Source organism: Coffea eugenioides, chromosome 10, assembly GCF_003713205.1.
Source record: "Coffea eugenioides isolate CCC68of chromosome 10, Ceug_1.0, whole genome shotgun sequence".
Classification (NCBI taxonomy): Eukaryota; Viridiplantae; Streptophyta; class Magnoliopsida; order Gentianales; family Rubiaceae; genus Coffea; species Coffea eugenioides.
The window spans coordinates 15,522,047-15,542,033 of NC_040044.1; the positions used below are offsets into that span (position 1 = coordinate 15,522,047).

General features: G+C 36.6%; 2 protein-coding genes across 2 annotated transcripts; both read right to left on the reverse strand.

Annotated features, from left to right (window-relative positions):
* Window positions 1-4,798: 4,798 nt before the first annotated feature.
* Window positions 4,799-6,910, reverse strand: LOC113750501 (protein FAR1-RELATED SEQUENCE 5-like). The gene is made up of 6 exons (XM_027294466.1): window positions 5,897-6,910; window positions 5,693-5,773; window positions 5,454-5,525; window positions 5,181-5,288; window positions 4,999-5,067; window positions 4,799-4,870 (listed from the first exon to the last, which is right to left on the reverse strand). Exons 1-6 carry the CDS (start codon window positions 6,908-6,910, stop codon window positions 4,799-4,801), a joined length of 1,416 nt encoding a protein of 471 aa, XP_027150267.1.
* Window positions 6,911-8,065: 1,155 nt separating this feature from the next.
* LOC113750502 (protein FAR1-RELATED SEQUENCE 5-like) lies at window positions 8,066-12,897 on the reverse strand. Its single transcript, XM_027294468.1, has 2 exons — window positions 11,840-12,897; window positions 8,066-8,135 (listed from the first exon to the last, which is right to left on the reverse strand). The coding sequence occupies exons 1-2, from the start codon at window positions 12,895-12,897 to the stop codon at window positions 8,066-8,068; spliced, it is 1,128 nt and encodes a 375-aa protein (XP_027150269.1).
* Window positions 12,898-19,987: the final 7,090 nt, after the last annotated feature.

Sequence of the window (19,987 nt, forward strand, 5' to 3'; positions counted from 1 at the left end):
TTCTGTTGCTTCTAATAGCAATTTTTCGCTGACAGCACTTTTAATTTTTCGACCCATATGATATGAACTTCGCCTGTAGTTTGTCGGAGATGTATCCTCTATAGGCAAAGTTACACTGACGTCCTTGTACTGTTGACTTTTCATTTTGGCAGTTGATCTAGAAGATAGAGTTAACAGTAGATGCAGTCGTATAGTTGAATGAAACTGGTGAAGTCACATTGAAAGTTTTTTGTGAAGTTATATGATTGCTCTTTTATCTAAAATCACCTGTGTTGTTCAATTGTTTTGTGTTAATGACTCCAACTAATTGAAACTATGAATTGTATAATGATGCACAAATGGTTACCTTAATTGTAAATTGTTACAATTCGTACGTTCTTACTTACAGTTTTGTTCGTCCTAAGTTACAACATTCAAGGAAATTAGTTGTCAAATTGAAAATCTTTAATAAAGCATCAGGAGCAGAAGGAGGTGCTTATTCAGGTACTATCACATTGTGGGTCATTGAATGACCAAAGCCATTCAGTTTTACACATCTGACTCTGGGCCAAAAAATTGACATTCATTGTGAGATTTTATGCACAATGTTTTACGTATTACTGTGTATGCACATTGTCGAAATTAAGGTCACTGATGTGTAACTCTGTATTCACATCGGTACCCTTAATGTTACAATACAGGTCTTACCATGATAAAAACTGTAAAATTTATTTTATTTTCTGATGCTGATTAGTGACACGACGTAACACTTATTAAGAGTATCGATACTAAAAATATAGTTCAACATTTTGTCCATACGATTGACAAACTGTTCATATATTGTTACAATTCGTAAGTTCTTATTTACCTTTTTGTTCGTTCTGAGTTACAACATATATAAAATTTCTAGTCGAATTTGAAATCCCCTATAGAGCATTGGAGCAGAAGGAGGTACGAACTGCTCATAGAGGTAGTAAATTTGGGTCATACACTGACCAAGGCCATAGAGTGTTACACATCTGACTCTTGGCTAAGAAACTGTTGTTTTGGGCTGTCATACCTCCCTGTGACAGTGTAACTGTGTATGCACACAGTGAAACGTACATGAATCTAATGTGTAACTCTGTATATAGGTGCTCTCTTAAAAGATGGTGTACAGGACCAAAACATGATAAAAGCTGCAAACATGTGTTGAAGTCTGTAAACGATTAGCAACAGCACGTAACACGTATATTCACTGTCGGTACTACAAATCTGGCACTTTGTACGTAACAAAAGTTATCCGACATGGTTCAGGCACTGCATGTGGGTCTACAGTCTCTTCTCCCGTGATGTACTAGTTGCCCTCATATGCGTTCGGGAAAATCTCACTATTTTAATGAGATGTTCGAGAAGGTCTCGCTACGCAATGTTTTGGGGTTCGAAACGATCATCGTAACTATTCTCAATAGATACTTAATAAAGTGTCTAAGAAATTTAATGTGTCAGTGGGAGGAATTATCGAACCGCCAAGGGCAATAGCACAAACAAGAGAAGAGGAAAGGTTCATCGAATATTAACTAGTTGTATTATCACTAGTTGTAATATCGGGGAATATCTAGTTGGAATATTATTCAGTTTTAAATAGAGCAGACGAAAAGCTGCTGATTGCAAATTCATTAGTTATAATAAATTGTAACATACAGCTAACTGGTTGTAACGCAATCCGTACATAGTGAAATGTACAGGTCACTGATGTGTAACTGTTTATCCACATGACCCTTAATATTGGTGTACAGATCATTTCATGACAAAAGCTGCATAATTTGTTTTATTGTCTGAACAGATGTGACACAGTTCAATGGCGTGCATCGAACTCTACAGCTTCCACTGCCATGACAAAATTGTTTGCCCTCATATGCATTGTCCAGTGATATTTTAGCACATTGTTCGGGTCCGACGGACTATAAAAGAGCGCGAGTGCAGTAGTATATCCCTCAACAACAAAAATTTTTCCGTCCACCTTTCATTTTAAATTACTTCACACTTCCCATATCATTCTATTGAAGGGTGACAATGAACCCGTGCCTGAAATTTATTATTAGTATTCTTCAACCCGCCTCTAACTTCAATTGCAGTGTCATCAATAGAGGGTTCACACAAAAATCAAGTTCTTGGGTGCCAAATAGCAGCCAGTAGATTGGATGATGTTCGAGAAGATCTCGCTAATTTAATGAGATGTTCGAGAAGGCCTCGCTACATCAATTATTTTGGGGTTCGAATCGACCATCTTTATGTTCTCATTAGACACTTATTAAAGTGTCTAATGAGATTTTATGTGTTGGGGGGAGGACTTGTTGTTTGTGCCAAGTGCAATTGCACAAACAAGAGAAGAGGAAAGGTTCATCGGATATTAACTAGTTGTAGTATCACTAGTTGTAATATCAGGAAATTTCTAGTTGTAATATCACTAGTTTTAACTAGATAAAACGAAAAACTGCCGATTGCAAATTCATTAGTTGTAATGAATTGTAACATATATATAACTAGTTGTAACTCAAAATGGTACATGGCGTAATCAAAATTTGTGGCATTTTAAATATTAGTTACCCTACTTTCAAATTACTTGTCCCAACGAAGTATCATGTTCTTCTGCGAAACTGTTACTTATTATGTGGTCACGTGGAACCAAGCCAAGCCGCCAATTGTAAGTTCATTTCTGTACTGAAGGAGTACTACCTATTGAAGTGCCTGCAATACTATCTGTAATACTTATCATTAATACAATTATAAACAAATTGTCTAAGTTTTAACATACAAGCAAATGATAAGGTGCCTGTACAAGCACATCAATAAGCGGTAACAGCTTATTAATTTCTTGTAATGTACATATGTTGGTTGTAACTTCTTGTTACACTTGAAAAGTAAGGTGACTGACGTATAATTGGGTATTCACGACCCAATTGTTGTTGGAGTACAGGTCATGATCCAATCGAATTGAACCATTATTTCATCTACACACTATACATTTGACCAAACGTTGAGTCTATTCTCTCGTTAATAGGTGGTTGTCATGCCTTCATCTACTCACCCAGGAGTACTATCCCGTGGAGAACAGCATGAAATGATGCAGCAAGCAGTTGGTCAAGTTGCCAGAAGAAACCATTTACTATGCATGATCTGAAACAGGTGCTTCGTTAAAAATTTCTACCTCTTTTTTTCTCCCACCTATTTCTTTATCAGTAGATCCTTTCTTTCATCCAACCAAAAAGTAGTAGGTATCAGCATAGTCATGCAATCCACAAACGAAGGATCTCATACAAGCTCACCATCAAATGTTCGGCAAAAAAGACGAAAAGTATCGTTGGGTCCAACAAATGCCATCAGCAAGTACGAAACACCAGATGGGAGGATTTTATATGGTACCAAACGCGAGTTCAAGAACGCTCCACTTAACACCAACAACTCTCTGGGACTAGCTGGTCACATTTTTAAAAATACCGTCAATAATCATCTACCGTCTGACTATTCCGTTATGGACCATGAACCCATATGGGAGCCTGTTCGTGAGCGAAGAATGGAATTAGAGGTATTTTGTCGCTGGCATGCCTCCGCGTCCCGAGAACAAGGTCGGCGGATCTTGTTATAGGACCACAAGCCAATGATGCAAGCGTATTACATAGACTACAGCGAGAAGTTATGCAGATGGAGCGTAGGCTTCACAGGTTTCACGAGATCCAAGCCGCAAAAAGACATGGTATTGGAAAACATTTTGATGTTCAGCACATTTTAGCAGATCCCATGCTTATATCCGATCCGGACCTATCTGACTTTACTGAATCAAGCGACGATGACTTTCAAAGGTACATACCCCATTGTCTAATGCATGACGGCGTTCCCAGGTGTTGTATGGGATACAACTGATAACAAGGGATGTAGTTCAATGTTTGTTAGGGTAGCGGTAAAACTATACTCATTATAATCTCTACTCAAACAAATTGCTTACCATATTTGGATATTAATCATGCCTGTTAAACAGTCGTAACTAGTTGTAACAGTAACAGATCCCTAACTGGTTGTAACCCATTGTGTACTGTTCGTTCTTCCTTTTTGTTGCATTGTAAAACTTCATTTTAACGTTACAAATTAGTTCTCCAAGGAATCATTTTCTTATGCGCACCTATTACCAACATGTGGTCGTGACCTGGCTTGACCATAATTTAATTAACCTAAAAACTTGTAATACCAATTGATGTGCCTGTGATATATCATGTCAATGGTGCACTAAATTCGTCAAGCGATGCAAAACAAATGGCCTAAATGATAATGTTTTATAAAAATAGCCCAATAATAATTCGAATTTATCATCATAACAAAATCAAGACAATTTAGACTTTAGATTGTGTTATCTTATACATCGTACCTTTGACGGTGCGATCTATGCCAATAAATATGTTATTAAGGTATGCAATTGAATGTAGTAGAATGATATACATATCACGACAACCATTCAACTGTTATGGTCGATTTAGTGAAAAATATCCGATCACAAAAAACACGTTCAATTCTATTGTAAAATTGTTACTTCAATTTTCTACCAACTTTATAATTTTCTAACAATTTTATACAACCCAATACAAACTATTGATGACTACTAACACTAGATGCGATTACAATTGTAATCCACTTGTCTAAATTTGAAAAGAGTGAAACATCAATGGTGCCTGTATAACCTCGTCAATAAGTTGTAACAGCTTATTAACTGCTTGTAACGTACATATGCAACATTCTCAGGTTGGGACAACCACTTAATGTCTCGTTCAAAATGTATAGTTACACATCATTCATCAACCTCATTCTGGGGGGAGGCGACGTCAACGCGTAGTTGCAATCCCTGTGTGTTATTTCTTCCCTGAAATGCGTAACGATGGCAAATCAGCAAATATTATTAATAAAACATACGATTAATGATATACGATGTCCAAGTCTCCAATTAATAACATTACATAAATATGTGCTGTAACGATAAAAATTTGTCACCTGAGGTGATGGTGCAAATACATGATATGCATCAACATCACAGTGTGTTGAAATTGCCCCACGCTCCTCCTACATTATATAGTATAAGTAATCGACTGTCAACAAATCATTACCAGTGCCTATATTGCTCACTTATAAAGTTAAATTGGACTAGACATTATAACAAAAATGATATATCAGACCATTAAGACATCTCTGACGGAGTTATGCTTGGAAAAAATAGAAAATCTGGGATGCATCCATTCTGTAGGGACACTTGCAGGAGGCCCCTGATTAGCCAAACGGTGGACCTTGAAATAATAAAAAATAATACGTTATTAAAGCGAGCATACGTTAACTACATAATTTGCATGATTTGACAGCCTTCGGGAGCCCACCGTTACAATTAAAGAAAAAAAGGTAGCTCTACTACATGAACAAGAAGGTTTTATTTTAACTACTAAATGTATGCATACCGTTTGACTTTCATCGATATCGGGAGCAACAACATTTGGAGGGCCATTCACTGTCTGACTCATTGAATGCGTCTACAAGTTTCGTATGGGCCAAATCATTGTATAAGACAAACAAAATACGTATATCAGGAGGGATGACGGCCGTAACAACATTATCACACAATGTAACATCAATGTAACTATTTATGCTGTTAGAAACATCCAAATAAAAGCAAGAGTCATGTCCATTTTATACTAACCGAAACAGAGTCAGTAGATGAACGGCATCCCATAAACATGTATTCCTCAAATGAAACCGATGTCGGCTCCGATTCTGAGACCTACAGTATTGACACGGCAATAATATTATTTCATAATGAATGTTACCTAAACTTTAGTTAATAGTATAACAATAACTTAGTTTTAGCATAAATGTTCCCCAAGTACCAAAATTTGATCCATACCGTAGTCTGTGTAGTTCTTGATAATCTAGATTTTCTTTTTACTCTGTCAAATTTATCGACCCAACTTCGCATCACTCTACTTTTCTTCCCACCGCCTCGTTTTTTAATGCCTCTTGCGACTACTGCCTCCCCCATTTCATTTACAATTTCAATTTTATCTCGTTCCTCCATATTCAGATTTTTTTGATTTTGCAAAGGTTGCTCTTCGCTTTCTGAGAGGAGGAGCTCAACTCTCTTTGACAAATCGGATATGACAGTGATTGCTACTTTGCTGGTGTCCTCCGACATTGCTGCTCGAGTTGCGACCTTAATCATGGCTGGAGCGAGCTCCCGATAACGAGTTGAAATCATTACTTTAGGATCAGCCACAACTTCCTGTCCTCGCCGATCAAAACAGTCTCCAGTCCGAGCTCTTTTTGTCCATCGCCTCTTAATGTATTCAGGAGGAATTATTTTTATGCCCACGGTATCAAACACCTTCAACGCGTGCCCACATAAAATGCCTTCATTCTCGTATTTTTTGCAACTGCAATGTACACTTAGATCATTCCGATTGAATACTACTATTCTTTCAGGTCCTCCATCATACCTCATGACCGCAAACTCCACAAACATCGTTGCATCTTGTTGTCTCAATATAACCATAGTTGTTGACTCGCCATATTCATTTTGGAATGCAACAAATACGGTTGGTGAATACGTCTCTGATGCATGCACAAGCATAGGTGTTTGCCTTAACCCTACCATGGGGAACTTTTGCCTCATTTCATATTCTGCAATCAGTTCATTATGTCTCTTTTCATCAACCACCCGATTGAAATGTCTAAAGAACTGCACAAGGTCATGATCCAGTTTCAAATGATTTTTAATTGCTGCATTTAGGCTTTGGCTGAATTGGGTGCTTCGCATTCCCGCGGTCCATCTTTCTTTCATCATGCACCTTGCCCATTTATCACGAATTTTATACAACCCGGAGAGCCATTCATTATTTTCAAGATTGTGTTTCTTCACCATCGCCTCCCACACCCTATTGAATTGTTCCACTTCTTCAAACTCATTGTAAACACCAAATTTTTAAGGTATTTTCGTTTACTATTATTTTTATTTTCGATTAATTTTATTTACTTTTAGTCTTTTATTTTTTAAGTCATTTAATTAAACTTTAATCATTTAATCATTTAATTGTTATTTTGTTTGTTTCGATTCTAGGTTTTTATTTTATTTGATTTTTTTGTTTTGATTCGTGTCTTACTTTAATTGAATTAAGAGTTTTTGCACCAAATTTTCGAAAAAAAGGAAAAAAAGGGGAAAAGAAAAAAGAAATAAAAAAAAATCAAAGGGACAAGAACAAGACACCTAAGCTTGTTCTGGAGTTTGAAATCTTAGCCTTTCATCTTAGGTTTAGTTTTCTTTGGGGGTGCCTTTAAAATGAAAACAGCCGCAAGAGAGAGAGGGGAGGTCAGATGAAGATTGGGGGGATTGAGGAAAAAGAAAAACAGACGGGCAAGAAAAGGGAATGAGGAGATTGGGAGGCTGCGGGGGAATGAGAAAACGAAAAAGAAAAATAAGAAGGATCGGGGGGGAAAGGAACGAAAAAGGGAGCAAAGAGAAGGCAGAAAAGGAACGGAGAGATTTTGGGCAAAGAAAAAACAGAGCTAAGGAAATAAAGTGAGAACATAGCAAAAAGGAAAAAGGGAGGGGGTTTCGTCTGAGAGCAAAAGGAAAAAATGAAAGCTTCGGTGAAGAAAAAAAAGATGGGGGAGGTCGGCTAGAAAAAAAAGAGAAGAAAAACAGAGAAGGAGGCTCTCGGTTGAGGGGAGCAAAAACCCAGAAAAAACAGAGAATAGGGGCGGCGGACGGATTGAAGACTGAAAAAGGGCTACGGGAAACCAAGGAAAAAAGGATCGGAAAAAGAGGGGAGTTGGGAAATAGAACCAGAACAAGAAAATCTGGAAAAATTGAGAAGGGAGGTTTTCGGACAGAGTTGAGGGCCGAGAGAGGGGAAGTTGAAAAGGAATGGCCGGCTAGGAGAGAAAAAGGAGCAGCGGAGAACCAAAGAAAAGCTGAAGATTTGGGGGGACAACGGAGGGAAAACAGAAAAAGGGCAAGCTGAGGAAAAGAGAATCAAATAGCCGAACGGAGAGTCACCCAAGCCACCACCTGTCCGCATCAGCATCCGCTGCTGCTGCTGTCTGCCTTTGTCACCACCGCGCACAACCTCCTTGGCCTCTGCCGTTCTCTGCAACTCCAGACGAAAGCTCTCAGACGAAGTCAGACTTCGTCATCTTCCAATCCCAATTCACCGTTTTCATCTTCGTCCTAGTCGCCGTCGCTGCCGCTCAAGCAAGAGCACCGTAAGTTGGCCCTTCTCCTTTGAATATCAGTTCCTTCCCAAGCCCTCTGAGCATGACTGTCGTGGTTTCATCTAGTACAATTCTCTTGCTAATTGTCCCCAATTTTTGAATATACGTGTTGCAAAATGATGTCTGGAATTAGATTTCGTTGTTTCTAAACAATTTTGGGACAGATTGTAGTCTCGATTGAGAATAGGTTTGCCGAAATTTTTAATGCTCATTTGGTGCTTGATGAAATGACTGAGTGAAAGTTTTACTTGAAGATGATTTCGCCCGCGTTTTACATGTGAAAAATGAATGAACACTCGGATGATTTTTTGCTTGTCCGAACATAAGGAACAATTTTTCATGGCAGAAAGCTACGTTGGTCCGTTGCACTCTCTGCTGTTTTTGTCTCTATGCTTGAATTCGAGTTAATGTTATGAGAGGGAATGGCTAGAGTTGAGACCGAATTGTTGATATTGTTTGCTGATCTCTTGTTCAAAACCTGGATTATATGATCTTGCAAGGGGCTTTGAAATCACGTGTTTAAACTACTGCAGTGTCCTTTTTCCTATCTATGCAATTTTTGAATCCTAACTTGAGATATGTTTTGGAACTTTATTTGGGAATTCATGTGGTTTTAGTCGCTGTGTGTGCAGGAATGCATGAACGTTCTTTTGGCTTCGTTTGTGCATAATCTGGGTAGAAAATTGCTGGGGGATGTATAGTGTACAGTTTGGTTTGGATGCTAAAGATGTATAAAGGGTCATTTTAATTCGGGAAAGTTGCAGCATGAGTTTGTTAAACTTGAAAAGAGGTAGAAGAAATCAGTGAAGAAAAGTGGCATGTTCTGTTTCCAATCTAAACTTTTCGTTGTTTGTTCGGATGTTGAAATCTTTTTCTGGTTTTGTTGCTGAAGCTTTTAGTTTGATGTAAATCTGTGGTTTGTCGTCCAGTTGATATGCCATATGAACGTCCATCCTAAGTTTCTTCCTATACGTTTGCTGCATTTTATGTTTAGCTGCTGTGATTGGGTTTTCTAGGGATAGATGTTTGTGTTGGGGTGATGTTAATTGAATGATTTGAAGCTTTGTTGATTTTAGGATGATAAACTGGGAAGTTTGGCTTGAGTTTTGCATTTAATCTACCTGGTAGAGTAAGAAGGCAGGTCGCGGAAGTGAAATGGCAGAAGCATTGTTAATAAAATTGCAGAAGAGAACTGCTTTTCGTGAACTTGCATGGGTTTCTCTAAAGAATTGCAATTTAACCCCTCAATTTCTGTCTGATTTCATTGTGGCCCAAAACTAAAAAATATCAAATTGATTTGGCCCTTCAAAGTTTCAATTTGCCTTTTATATTTTTAGTGAGTTGTCGAGTAGATTAATTCTGAGATTATGATATGATTAGGTTTAAATGTTTTTAGCTATCTTGTTATTTTTGATGGGCTTAACAAAAATTAGTTGGGAATTGGGTTAGGTTTATTTTGACTGGGTCTTGATGGTGGTTTGTTTGTTTGGATTGGGTTTTGTTTTGCTTATTTCCTGGGTTAGTAATTTGGGCTCGAGAGTTAAAGCCCATGCATTTTGTTGGGTTTTACTTGATAAAAATGATAGGCTGGCCTATCCCATTTGCTTTGGATTTTCAAATAGGCTAGGAAAGTTTTGGCCCAAGAAATAAATAAAATGGCCCAATGGCCTGTTTGATTAAGAATTTGGTAATTGGATTTGCGAATCAGTCCCTGGATTTTTCTTTATTCTACTATGGCCTTATAAACTTTTAATCTCTTTCAATTAGGTTCTTAACATAATTGTGAATAGGTCCTTGAACTTTATTTTTCTTTAATTTTGACCCCAAAGCTTTGTTAATTTGTGCACTTAAGTCCCTCTTTGTTTTAAACTCTTAAAAGTAGGTTGTTTATATGTTTCAATTGATTCAATTTTATGTTTATTTTTATCTTTTGTGATTACTTATTAATTAAAGTGGTGCCTTGACCCTTTCTTTGTTTTGGAGGGTAAATAAGTAGTTTTTGGAGGGCTCCAATTCAAGGGAGGTACACCATATCCCTTATTTCTTACTTTATTTGACCTTATATGCCTTATGTGACTTTATGTGATCAATTGCATGCCATTTGAATGCCTTCATTTTATTTATCTATTTATTCGCTTTATTTGTTTTAATTTAGTATTTTTATTTTATTTTAGTTCAATTTTTGATCATTTGAAAGGCACTTGAATGCCACAATTGTAATAGTTAGGCTATTATATCATTTCATTTAATTCCTTCCCTCTTAGATTATAGTAGGCTTCCCCCCGAATGTAATAGTTAGGGCTTTATTTATTTTACTTGCCTTATATGTGTTGCATGCCTATGTGCTATGTGTTACCGCTTTCTTAGGACGTGCATCTAGATATCATGCCTATGTGTTATGTGTCTTATGTGATTTATGTGCTTATTTGCTTTATTATGCTTTATCTGATTTTCTTAGACTGTAATAAATGCACGTTATCACACTAGTCCAATGCTAGCTGTGATTCCTTTCCCGTCACTACACTAGTCCAACGTTAGTTGTGATTTTTTGTTCCGATTTTCCACTAGTCCAATGCTAGTGAGGATCCATAGACATGGGCTAGTCCAATGCTAGACCCTTAGGGACCTCCCTCATTATATCATATTTGTATGATTACATTACACTTCATGCATATTTTTTCATTTTTAGGATCTTTATCATTTTCACATAATATTTCCTCTAATAAAATATCCCTTACCCCTATGTATATATAACATTTAGATTTGCATCTCATTTAGGAAATTAGGGGGTAGATTAGTGCATTTTGCCTGATTAGACTAGAGATAACCCCTTGGATATGGGATATGGACGAGTTTGGTTTTTTCTAGTCTTAGCACGCTCGTACTCCCTCTATTAAAGGGAAAATTGAGTCACGAACATTAGTCCCCCGTACCCGACATGATGCATTCCCTTAGGTCACGTATATTTATAATTATTTTATTTCTTTTCTTTTCTTGGAGTCTCATACTTTTGCATTATTCGTGACCTCTCCAAAGAGTCGTTATTTGGGCATCACAATTAATGTGATTGGCACCACTCAAGCTTTGAAGAGAAATTTTGCCCCCTGATACCCCCCCTAGGTCTAGGGTTTGCATTCATATAGTACATCTAAATGTGATAAATCTTCTGGTTAAAAATAAGAAAATCCTTGACTAAATCACGCAACTAGCCTTGGCTAGGTCGAAGGGGTGTCTTGGATTTTTATCCTTGCCTTCCCCTTCATCAAATGTGACTCCCGAACCTTTTCTTTGATTTTCATAGACTAGGAGTCGTTTAAAAGGGATTTTTTCCTACCTTTTCCTTTTAAAATTCATTTTAGGTGACTTGGTACACCTTAACTCTATACCAAGTGGCGACTCCATTTTTCATTTAAAAAACCCTTTTTAAACTATATTTTGGGTCAAATCGTCGCATTTTCAAGTCCCATTTAGACCAATATTTTTTTCATTTTCTTCGTAAATCAAATTCATTTTTTCAAACAAAAATTTACTTTTTAAACACATTTATTTTTCTTGTAAAAATGGGGCGCGACACTCATACATGCAGGCACCAAACATGTATGGAAGATCACTATTTTCCTTGTAGTGATTGCCAAGATGTTTCATAAAATTACGCCTTATGTGAAACGTACATAGACCGTGAAATGTTTCAGGCATAACAACTGAAAGAGCGGCTGCCATGGCATGATCTTGGTCGGTTAGTATGGTACTTGGACGCTTTCCGCACATTGTTTCTAGAAATGTACCAAACACCCATTTGAAAGAATCTATAGTCTCATCATACATAAGGGCAGCACCGAATATCACAATTTGCCTATGTTGGTTAAAATCCACAAACACTCCAAGTGGCCGGTATTCTTTATTTGTTTTGTAAGTTGTGTCGAATGTGACTACGTCTCCAAAAAATTTGTAGTCAATTAACATTCCTGCATCAGCCCAAAAGATATTCGTTATCTGCTCTTCACAGTCCAGCTGTACGGCATGAAAAAACGATGGATTCTCGAGTGTTTGCTCTTGAAAATAATTCAGCATGCTACCTGCTTCTCCATATTTCAAACTCCTTTCCCGTCGAGTACGAAGATATAGTTTCAGGTCTTCCCGAGTATATCCCATATTTCCCATCCCACCTGCCTCCTTTCCCATAAGCTCATGGCTCTGTTTCAATGAAAGCCCAGCGTCCTCGCTTATTTCAGCTTGGAATCCTTGAGCCTCGCTCACTTTTCTTTGTGATGGCATCATGTGTGCACATTGAGCAATGTGCAACTCATGGTTATGCTCTAAAACAAGATCATGCACACGGTACTTCATTGTTCCTCTAAACAACACAATAACCATTTTAGCTCCACACCCTGTTTTCGTCGGAGCTCGTGTCCTCTTTGGCATCACATCACCTTCGTACTTGCGCTTCACACCTTCCTTGCAGCAACTATATCTCCTAGACGTGGTCACGCCGTCTTTGTCTTTATTCAGATAGTCTTTACGTACACTAAAACCCATTTTAAAGGCATATTTGTTGTAAAACTTGTACGCATCCTCTTCGCTGTTGAACTCCATTCCTAACTCAGGGGTCCCATCTTCTGCCAATTTGCTGCAATCCATTACTTCTGATCCTGCCAATTATGCATCAAACACCCTAATTTGCAACACTTCATGAATTGTATGTACATAAACGACAACATAAATGTATATTACCATTCATAATGTGTTATGAATCATACATTACTCGTATACCAAATTCTATTATTACGCTATCAATATGATTAATGATTCACATCATCTTACTTTTACTCTAAGACAATCTGTGTACAAATACAACTCCATGTACACTAACTTATACGGATTGTAATGTATTGGTCACACGATGTAAGTCTATTTTAACTGTATGTACATCCACGCTGGTGATTATATTTTGATTCTAGATTCTTTAGCTCACTGGACCTTATGTCATTCGTTAATAACAACCGCATAAGCCAACTCCGCATTTTCTACTATTTCTATATTTTGAGGGCCAAACAATCACTTTCTACTCATTGTAATATATTTTTTACATCATGTAATTTACTTACAATACAAGGTTCACCCATTTATTATTCACATATATGTCTTTTCCTCAGTTTCACCTCATTCAACTCTACACCTCTATTTTATACACACTACACGGTCAAGAGAGGGACAAACTAATATTACTCCATGAGCATGGACCAATTACTAGATGCACAATGATTCATATCAATTGTAATACGGTGGCTATAACATGTAACTAATTTACAACAAGATGTACATTCATTCACTTGTTAAATGTGACTTTGTTTCTCTCATCTTTCCCTAATTCCGTTCGATGGTTTATTTGAATACATACCCCTAGGTCTTCCAAAAACTACTATCCCTTTATAGTTCATCACTGAAAAACTAAATGGTCACACACACAGATACGGTACATATATTTAATATAGTACAACTTCACTATTCTTGTATCATCTTCATATTATGTCTTCAGTGACTCTAATTTCATCCTTCATTTAACAGATGTGCATTTGGGTGACAAATTATTAGCCACAGTTACTGACATGGTTCAGTCATGTTACCTTGGTCTGCTAATACGCTTCACGTTTCACCGAAGTCGGAGAGCTTAGCTGCATCTGCTATTAAGTTGAAGGACAAAATCTGGCTTTGTGAGATTTTGTCCTTCCTCTGTTTGCTTCTACCTTACCGCCTGCCTTGCGCGCATTCAAAATAGATACAATACTCTTATACCCAGTTGAAAACCACAGCTGCTTCTGCTATTCAGTTTTCCGTCCAAACTTTGGCTTCATCTCTGTTTGCTTCTACCTTGCCGCCTGTCTTTCCACTCACTTTTCTGTCAATTGCTATTTTCATCAGAGTAGACTACACTCACTTCACCTAGAAAGAGCTAGTAAGTCGAATTCCACTCGAACTTCAGCTTTCTACCTTCAGTGAGTGGTTGGTCAGATTGTCAGAGTAGAGCTCCTTCAGAAGCACGCCAAGACTCTTCCCTCAGTTTTGTTTTCTGCGGCTAATTCAAAATTTCAACTTGAATTTCAAAATCTACTTCTCTTCCGTTTGCTCCGTTTGCTCACGTTTGGAAGTCAACATTTTTTTATTTGGAACGGTGCCGTTTTTCTGCCCTGCTTCAGCCTTGCTGACTTGGCTTATTTGTCTCCTCACGTTTTTTATTGTGAGGAGACCGTTCAGGAGCGGTCGTCTGAGGACCGCTCCTGCCCTGTATCCGGGACTAGGGAGCAGTGAAGAAGCTATCTGACCTGGTAAGGTTGAAAGATGTAAACGAATCGAGTCGATAGAATTTTGATTTAATCGAGGCGAGTTTCAACCTAGGTTTATGAAACTCGAACTTGAACTCGAGTTCAACGAAATCAAAATGTCAAGCTCGAGCTTAAAAAAATAAAATAAAATATTAGGAATATATATATATGTAATTTTATTATTAAAATAAAAAAAATAATATTTATATATTAATATATATAAATATAATCAAACTCACGAGTTAACAAAATTAATGTTTTTGAACTCGAGTTCGATTAGGTTAGCTCGAACTCGACTCAAGTTCGATGTTGATCGAGCTCGACTCGAGCTCGGACTTCAGCCGCTTGCGATCGACTCACAAGTGGCTCAATTTGTTTACAGCCTAGAAAGGTTGACCAATTACGAGTGATATAGGAAGTTGTTTGCGTCGGTCCATATTCATCAAATGTTGACCGGAAATTGTATATATATACAGGGAGAGTTGCAGTTTTAGTACCCAATGTTTGGCCCATGTATCAAATTAGTCTTCAATGTATCGCTTAAAACAAATCTGGTCCCCAAGGTTTACGATTTTAGATAGATTTAAGACAATTAGCGGAAATAGACCAATGAATAATGGTCAACATCAAATTGCTTCTAGTCAACAATGTTTACTTTACACTTCTAGTCCTCAATGTTTTGATTTCGAATTATTATCTTCTTTTAAATTTGAAACAATGATATTAAGGATTTAGTATTAAATGAGATGTAAATTATAGGGTGATAGGAATTTAATTAAACTTCTCTTTCCTTTTCTTTTTATTTATTTATTTATGCCAATAGTATCCCATATGTTTCTTTTCTTTTGCATAGTTAGTCTAAAATTTGTTAAAATATATATGTCTTATTGTTTCTCACTATTAATAATTAATAACTAGGAGCTTTATTTTTTTTTATGATAACTAAAAAACTTAATTAAGTTTCCTTTTGAATATATACTTTTTGTAATTAATTTGATTTTTTTTTACATTTTAATAGGTTAACAATTGAGTTTGAAATGAAATTGATATTTTGTAGATATTAAAATAAATCATTTAAATCTACAGTATTGGAACATTAGATTTTAATTTATGGGAAAGACAACAAGAAATAAAAGAAAGTTTTCTAAAGAATTCGTATAATCACTTCACATTGATACTTATTTTCACTAATTTTTATAAGTACAACGGCTAATTACAAAAATTTAAAATCTACATGCACAAAACATGCAACAATTTGTGTAGTAGTAATTATAATAAAATTAAATTATAAAACTAGAATTCTCATTTTCTTCTACTACTTTATATTTTATTTATTATTGGTATATTGTCATCCAAATTATAATTTATTTAACAAAGATATATATATAGGCTACCATTATGCTATGTCAATATAATGTGTTTTCATGAAATTTTTAGAAATTTAGAACATATTTGTTGTATATTTAATTTAATTCATATATTATTTTATTTTAAAAGCTCTAGTTGTAACTAAAAACCCATGGGACCTTAATGATCCAAACTTGAAATACTAGGAACTAGAAATACAAATTCAAAACTTTCGACTAATGCCAATTTGATGTTGACCATTAGTTATGATGATTTTCCATTAGTTGACCTAAAGCTGTCTAAAATCACGAACTTTGGGGACTAAATTTGTTTTTGTCAAAATATTGAGGACTAATTTGGCATATAGGCTAAACATTCAGGGAACAAAACTATATTTCTCCCAAATAGATAATCCCTTCTGTTATGAGATTATTAGATCTTCCCTTACCTAATTTGCCACATGCTTTACTTTCCATTTTGAATGTATGAATTTCATTGGGTAAATTTCATTTTGACCTCCTAATTTATACCCGATTTCCCACTTCAGTCCCTAAATTTCAAAATAGGACACTTAAGTCCCTAAACTATTGAATCCATTCCAATTAAATAAAATCATTAACAAAATCCACAAAATCGTCAGGATTTTTCGAGCGTGCAAAACAAGCGTCTTTAGTGAGACTAAATAAGCAATGAAAACTGAAATAGTTAGGACATAATTGTAAATTCGTCTATTAGGTATAAGGGCCAAAGAAATAAGTCAAAACTGCTTTGTTTCTTTCTTCTTCACTTTGAATTATTTGATTTGAACAGAGAGAGAGAGAGAGAGAGAGAGAGAGAGAGAGGTGCGAATGATACATTACCCAGTTTCTACTAACAAATACCTTGAAATGATCGTGATTGTGATTCAGAGGTGAAGTTTATTGTAAACATGGGAAGGAAGAGGATTGAAGGAGAAATGAGATCGCCATTGAAGAACAAGAAGAGAAAGACCAATCTGGGTAAGAGAAATGATATAGGGTCATTGTTTGCTTGTTGGTTATTATAGTAGTGTATATAGTAGTTGGGTTATTTGAATTGTTATTGTTGTCGGCTAGGTTTTGTAGGGATATTGTGGAATGTAAAAAGGGCCAGATTGACCTTTATATGTTAGTGACAAATTATGGTAGACAAAATTGTTTAATGTCGAATATATGGGTCTGAAAATGATTTGGAGTGTTTTTTAAGTCAATGTTTATGCTGTCCAAACCCTAATGTTCCTTGTATTGAAGACATTGTGGTCCTCGATCCACTGTAAAAGGTGTAAAAAAATTAATTATTGAATTACAAATTTTTTTCTTTGAACCAGGAAATGGTGATAGTGGAATTTGGCCTGAACCTTTCTCCTTGTAGATACACCATCAAGGGACCTTCACAAACTTTCCTAACAAATAGTATATAGAGGGAAGGGTTGATTTTATAGATGGATGCAACCCAAAAATGTGGTCATTAGTAGCTCTAGACAAATGTGGAGAGAGGCTTGCGTATGATATAAAAGATGGTTTTGGGTGGTATTATCTGCTGCCAGGGATGACATTGGATACAGGCTTGTTCGTTTGTTTGTGTGATAGGGATTGTGAGGTGATGGTGAACACATTACCACTACATAGGGTGGCCGAAGTGTTTCTTAGAGTCGGACCAGAAGGTTGTCCATAGGCTGCTATACCCTTAAGTCAAGCTAAGGGAGATGAAGCCGAAAGGGATAGAGACAGTGATGTAATGATCATAGAAGAGGGTGTCAACACTGATGAAGTGGAACAAGATGGAAGAGAAAATGTTGACAGACAAGCAAGGAATAGGTGCTGAAGTTGAACCAGAATGTGAGGATTTTCATTGTGTTGTTGCTGAAGATGAACCAGAAAATAAAGACATGAATAGCAAAGCGACTAAAGCTGAAATTGTGGTAGAAGAGAAAGCTGATAGCAGGAGTGACGCTGCAAAGGAACCAGAAGATGTTGAAGGCTATGATGAAGCTTCAAATGCACAAGTCAGAGAAGAGGATGAATGTAAAAATTGTAATGAAAATGCAGAAAAGGCAACCGGCAATGAAGGTGGTGTAGGGGAAACATCATGTGATAATGCCAGACTATAAGAGGATGAAAATGGAGTCAATGTTGATGAGAAGTTGGTGGATTCAAACTATGAGGATCAAGGGGGAGACAATGACATATTAGATAAAGACATAAGAATTGGTCAAAGTATTGGAAGGGACCTAGGTGCCCATGAAGCTAGTCCTTCGCATTGCAATGAACATGTTCCTTCTCATTGCAGTGAGCAAAGAAAGAAGAAGTCAGGAAGCAAGAAAGACCCACCCATTGAAATTAACCGCTATGATGACCCTGATATGATTAATATTGATGACAAGGAATCAGAATATGACTCAAATGGTTCATTTGAATTGAAGAGTCAAAGTGAATTCGATGAAAATGGGAACAGTAAGACAAGGAGGCCTAAATTTCCAGATTTTAATGAGCAAACAGACATGAAGAAACCATAGTTTGAAGTTGGTCAGAAGTTCGCATCAGTCATTACATTGAGGTTGGCTGTAAGAATCCAGGCAATTATGGATGGGAGAGATGTGTATTTCAAGAAAAATTGATACATGGAGGGTAAGAGTGAAATGAAGAAATTGTGACTGGCAGCTATTGGGGTCTAAAATGCAAGGTGAAAATACCTTTCAGATAAAAACACTTAAGTGATGAGCACACTTGTGGAAGAGTGTTCCACAATAAAAACATGACATCTAGGTTGGCCAGCAAACTATTTGTTGATGAGGTCAGGAAAACGCCATCTATGACAGTGCATGAGTTGATGACCAAAGTAACTGAGGAGTTAAATGTTGATTTCAGTATTAAGCAAGGGTATAGAACACTTAGAAAAGTGAGAGACACTATTCAAGGGTCTCATGACAAACAGTACACCATGTTGGAAGCATTTGGTGGTGAATTGAGGAGTGCAAATCCGGGATCTAGTGTGCTTGTTGAGACTGATGTAGATGAAGATCATGTTTCCAGATTTAGAAGGCTGTATATGTGCTTAGAACTAATAAATAGAGGTTTTTTAACTGGCTGTAGAAAGTGGATTGGGTTAGATGGTTGCTTCCTAAAAGGTCCACATGATGGGCAACTTTCATTAGGAGTTGGAATGGATGGTGATAACAAAATGTTTCCATTGGCTTTGTCAGTTGTTAGGGCAGAAAATTATGATAACTTGAGTTGGTCTTTAGGATTGCTTGTACAAGATTTGAAAATTTCGAACTCTAGTACTTGGTGCATTATGACCGACAAACAAAAGGTAGTATTTATTAGCTATATTACCATATCAAATTTTGTTGTTATGTTAAACTATTGATATTAGTGTTGCATATGTGATTGTTGTGCTGTGTTGCACAGGGTCTAATTCAAGCAGTTACGGACAAACTTCCACAAGCTGAGCATAGCTGTTGTGTCCAACACCTTTACACCAACTTCAAGCAAATGCAAAGAGGCCTTCCTCTTAAAGAAAGGCTTTGGAGATGTGCAAGGGCTTCATATATAACTCAGCTCAAAATAGAAATGGAGATGATGAAGCAAGAGTCAAAGGATGCATATGCATGGTTGGATGAAAAGGACCCCAATACTTGGTCTAGGGCTCATTTCAAGACTAGATTGGATTGCAATATATTGGTTAATAATATGTGTGAATCTTTTAATTTAATTATTTTAAAGACACGATCATTGCCTATCGTAGGCATGTTGCAGACTATTTACTTATATGTGTTGAAAAGAATGGAGAAGAATAGAGAGACAATGTCCAAGCATGAAGGTTAAGCTACTTGCTTACTATTTTTTATCACAATTTTTAAAGTTACACTATGTTCAATATCTAATTTGCTCTTTTATTTTTCATGTCTCTTATGTCCAACAATTTTTGACATTCTTGAGAAGGCCAAGAAAGAGCAATGCATGTGCATTTGCTACTATGCTAGCACGATGAAGTATCAAATATGTTGTCCTTTCAGTGACCAGTTTGCCGTTGATTTGAGG

What these genes read in the sequence shown, in the direction of transcription:
- LOC113750501 (XM_027294466.1), bottom strand. Translation starts at nt 6,910, where the DNA reads ATGGTGAAGAAACACAATCTTGAAAATAATGAATGGCTCTCCGGGTTG. An exon ending in ATATCGATGAAAGTCAAACG is followed by an intron (nt 5,289 to 5,453) that starts GTATGCATACAT and finishes TATTATTTCAAG; the next exon opens with GTCCACCGTTTGGCTAATCA. An exon ending in TATTTGCACCATCACCTCAG is followed by an intron (nt 4,871 to 4,998) that starts GTGACAAATTTT and finishes TACGCATTTCAG; the next exon opens with GGAAGAAATAACACACAGGG.
- LOC113750502 (XM_027294468.1), bottom strand. Translation starts at nt 12,897, where the DNA reads ATGGATTGCAGCAAATTGGCAGAAGATGGGACCCCTGAGTTAGGAATG. An exon ending in TACATGTTTGGTGCCTGCAT is followed by an intron (nt 8,136 to 11,839) that starts GTATGAGTGTCG and finishes CTGGAGTTGCAG; the next exon opens with AGAACGGCAGAGGCCAAGGA.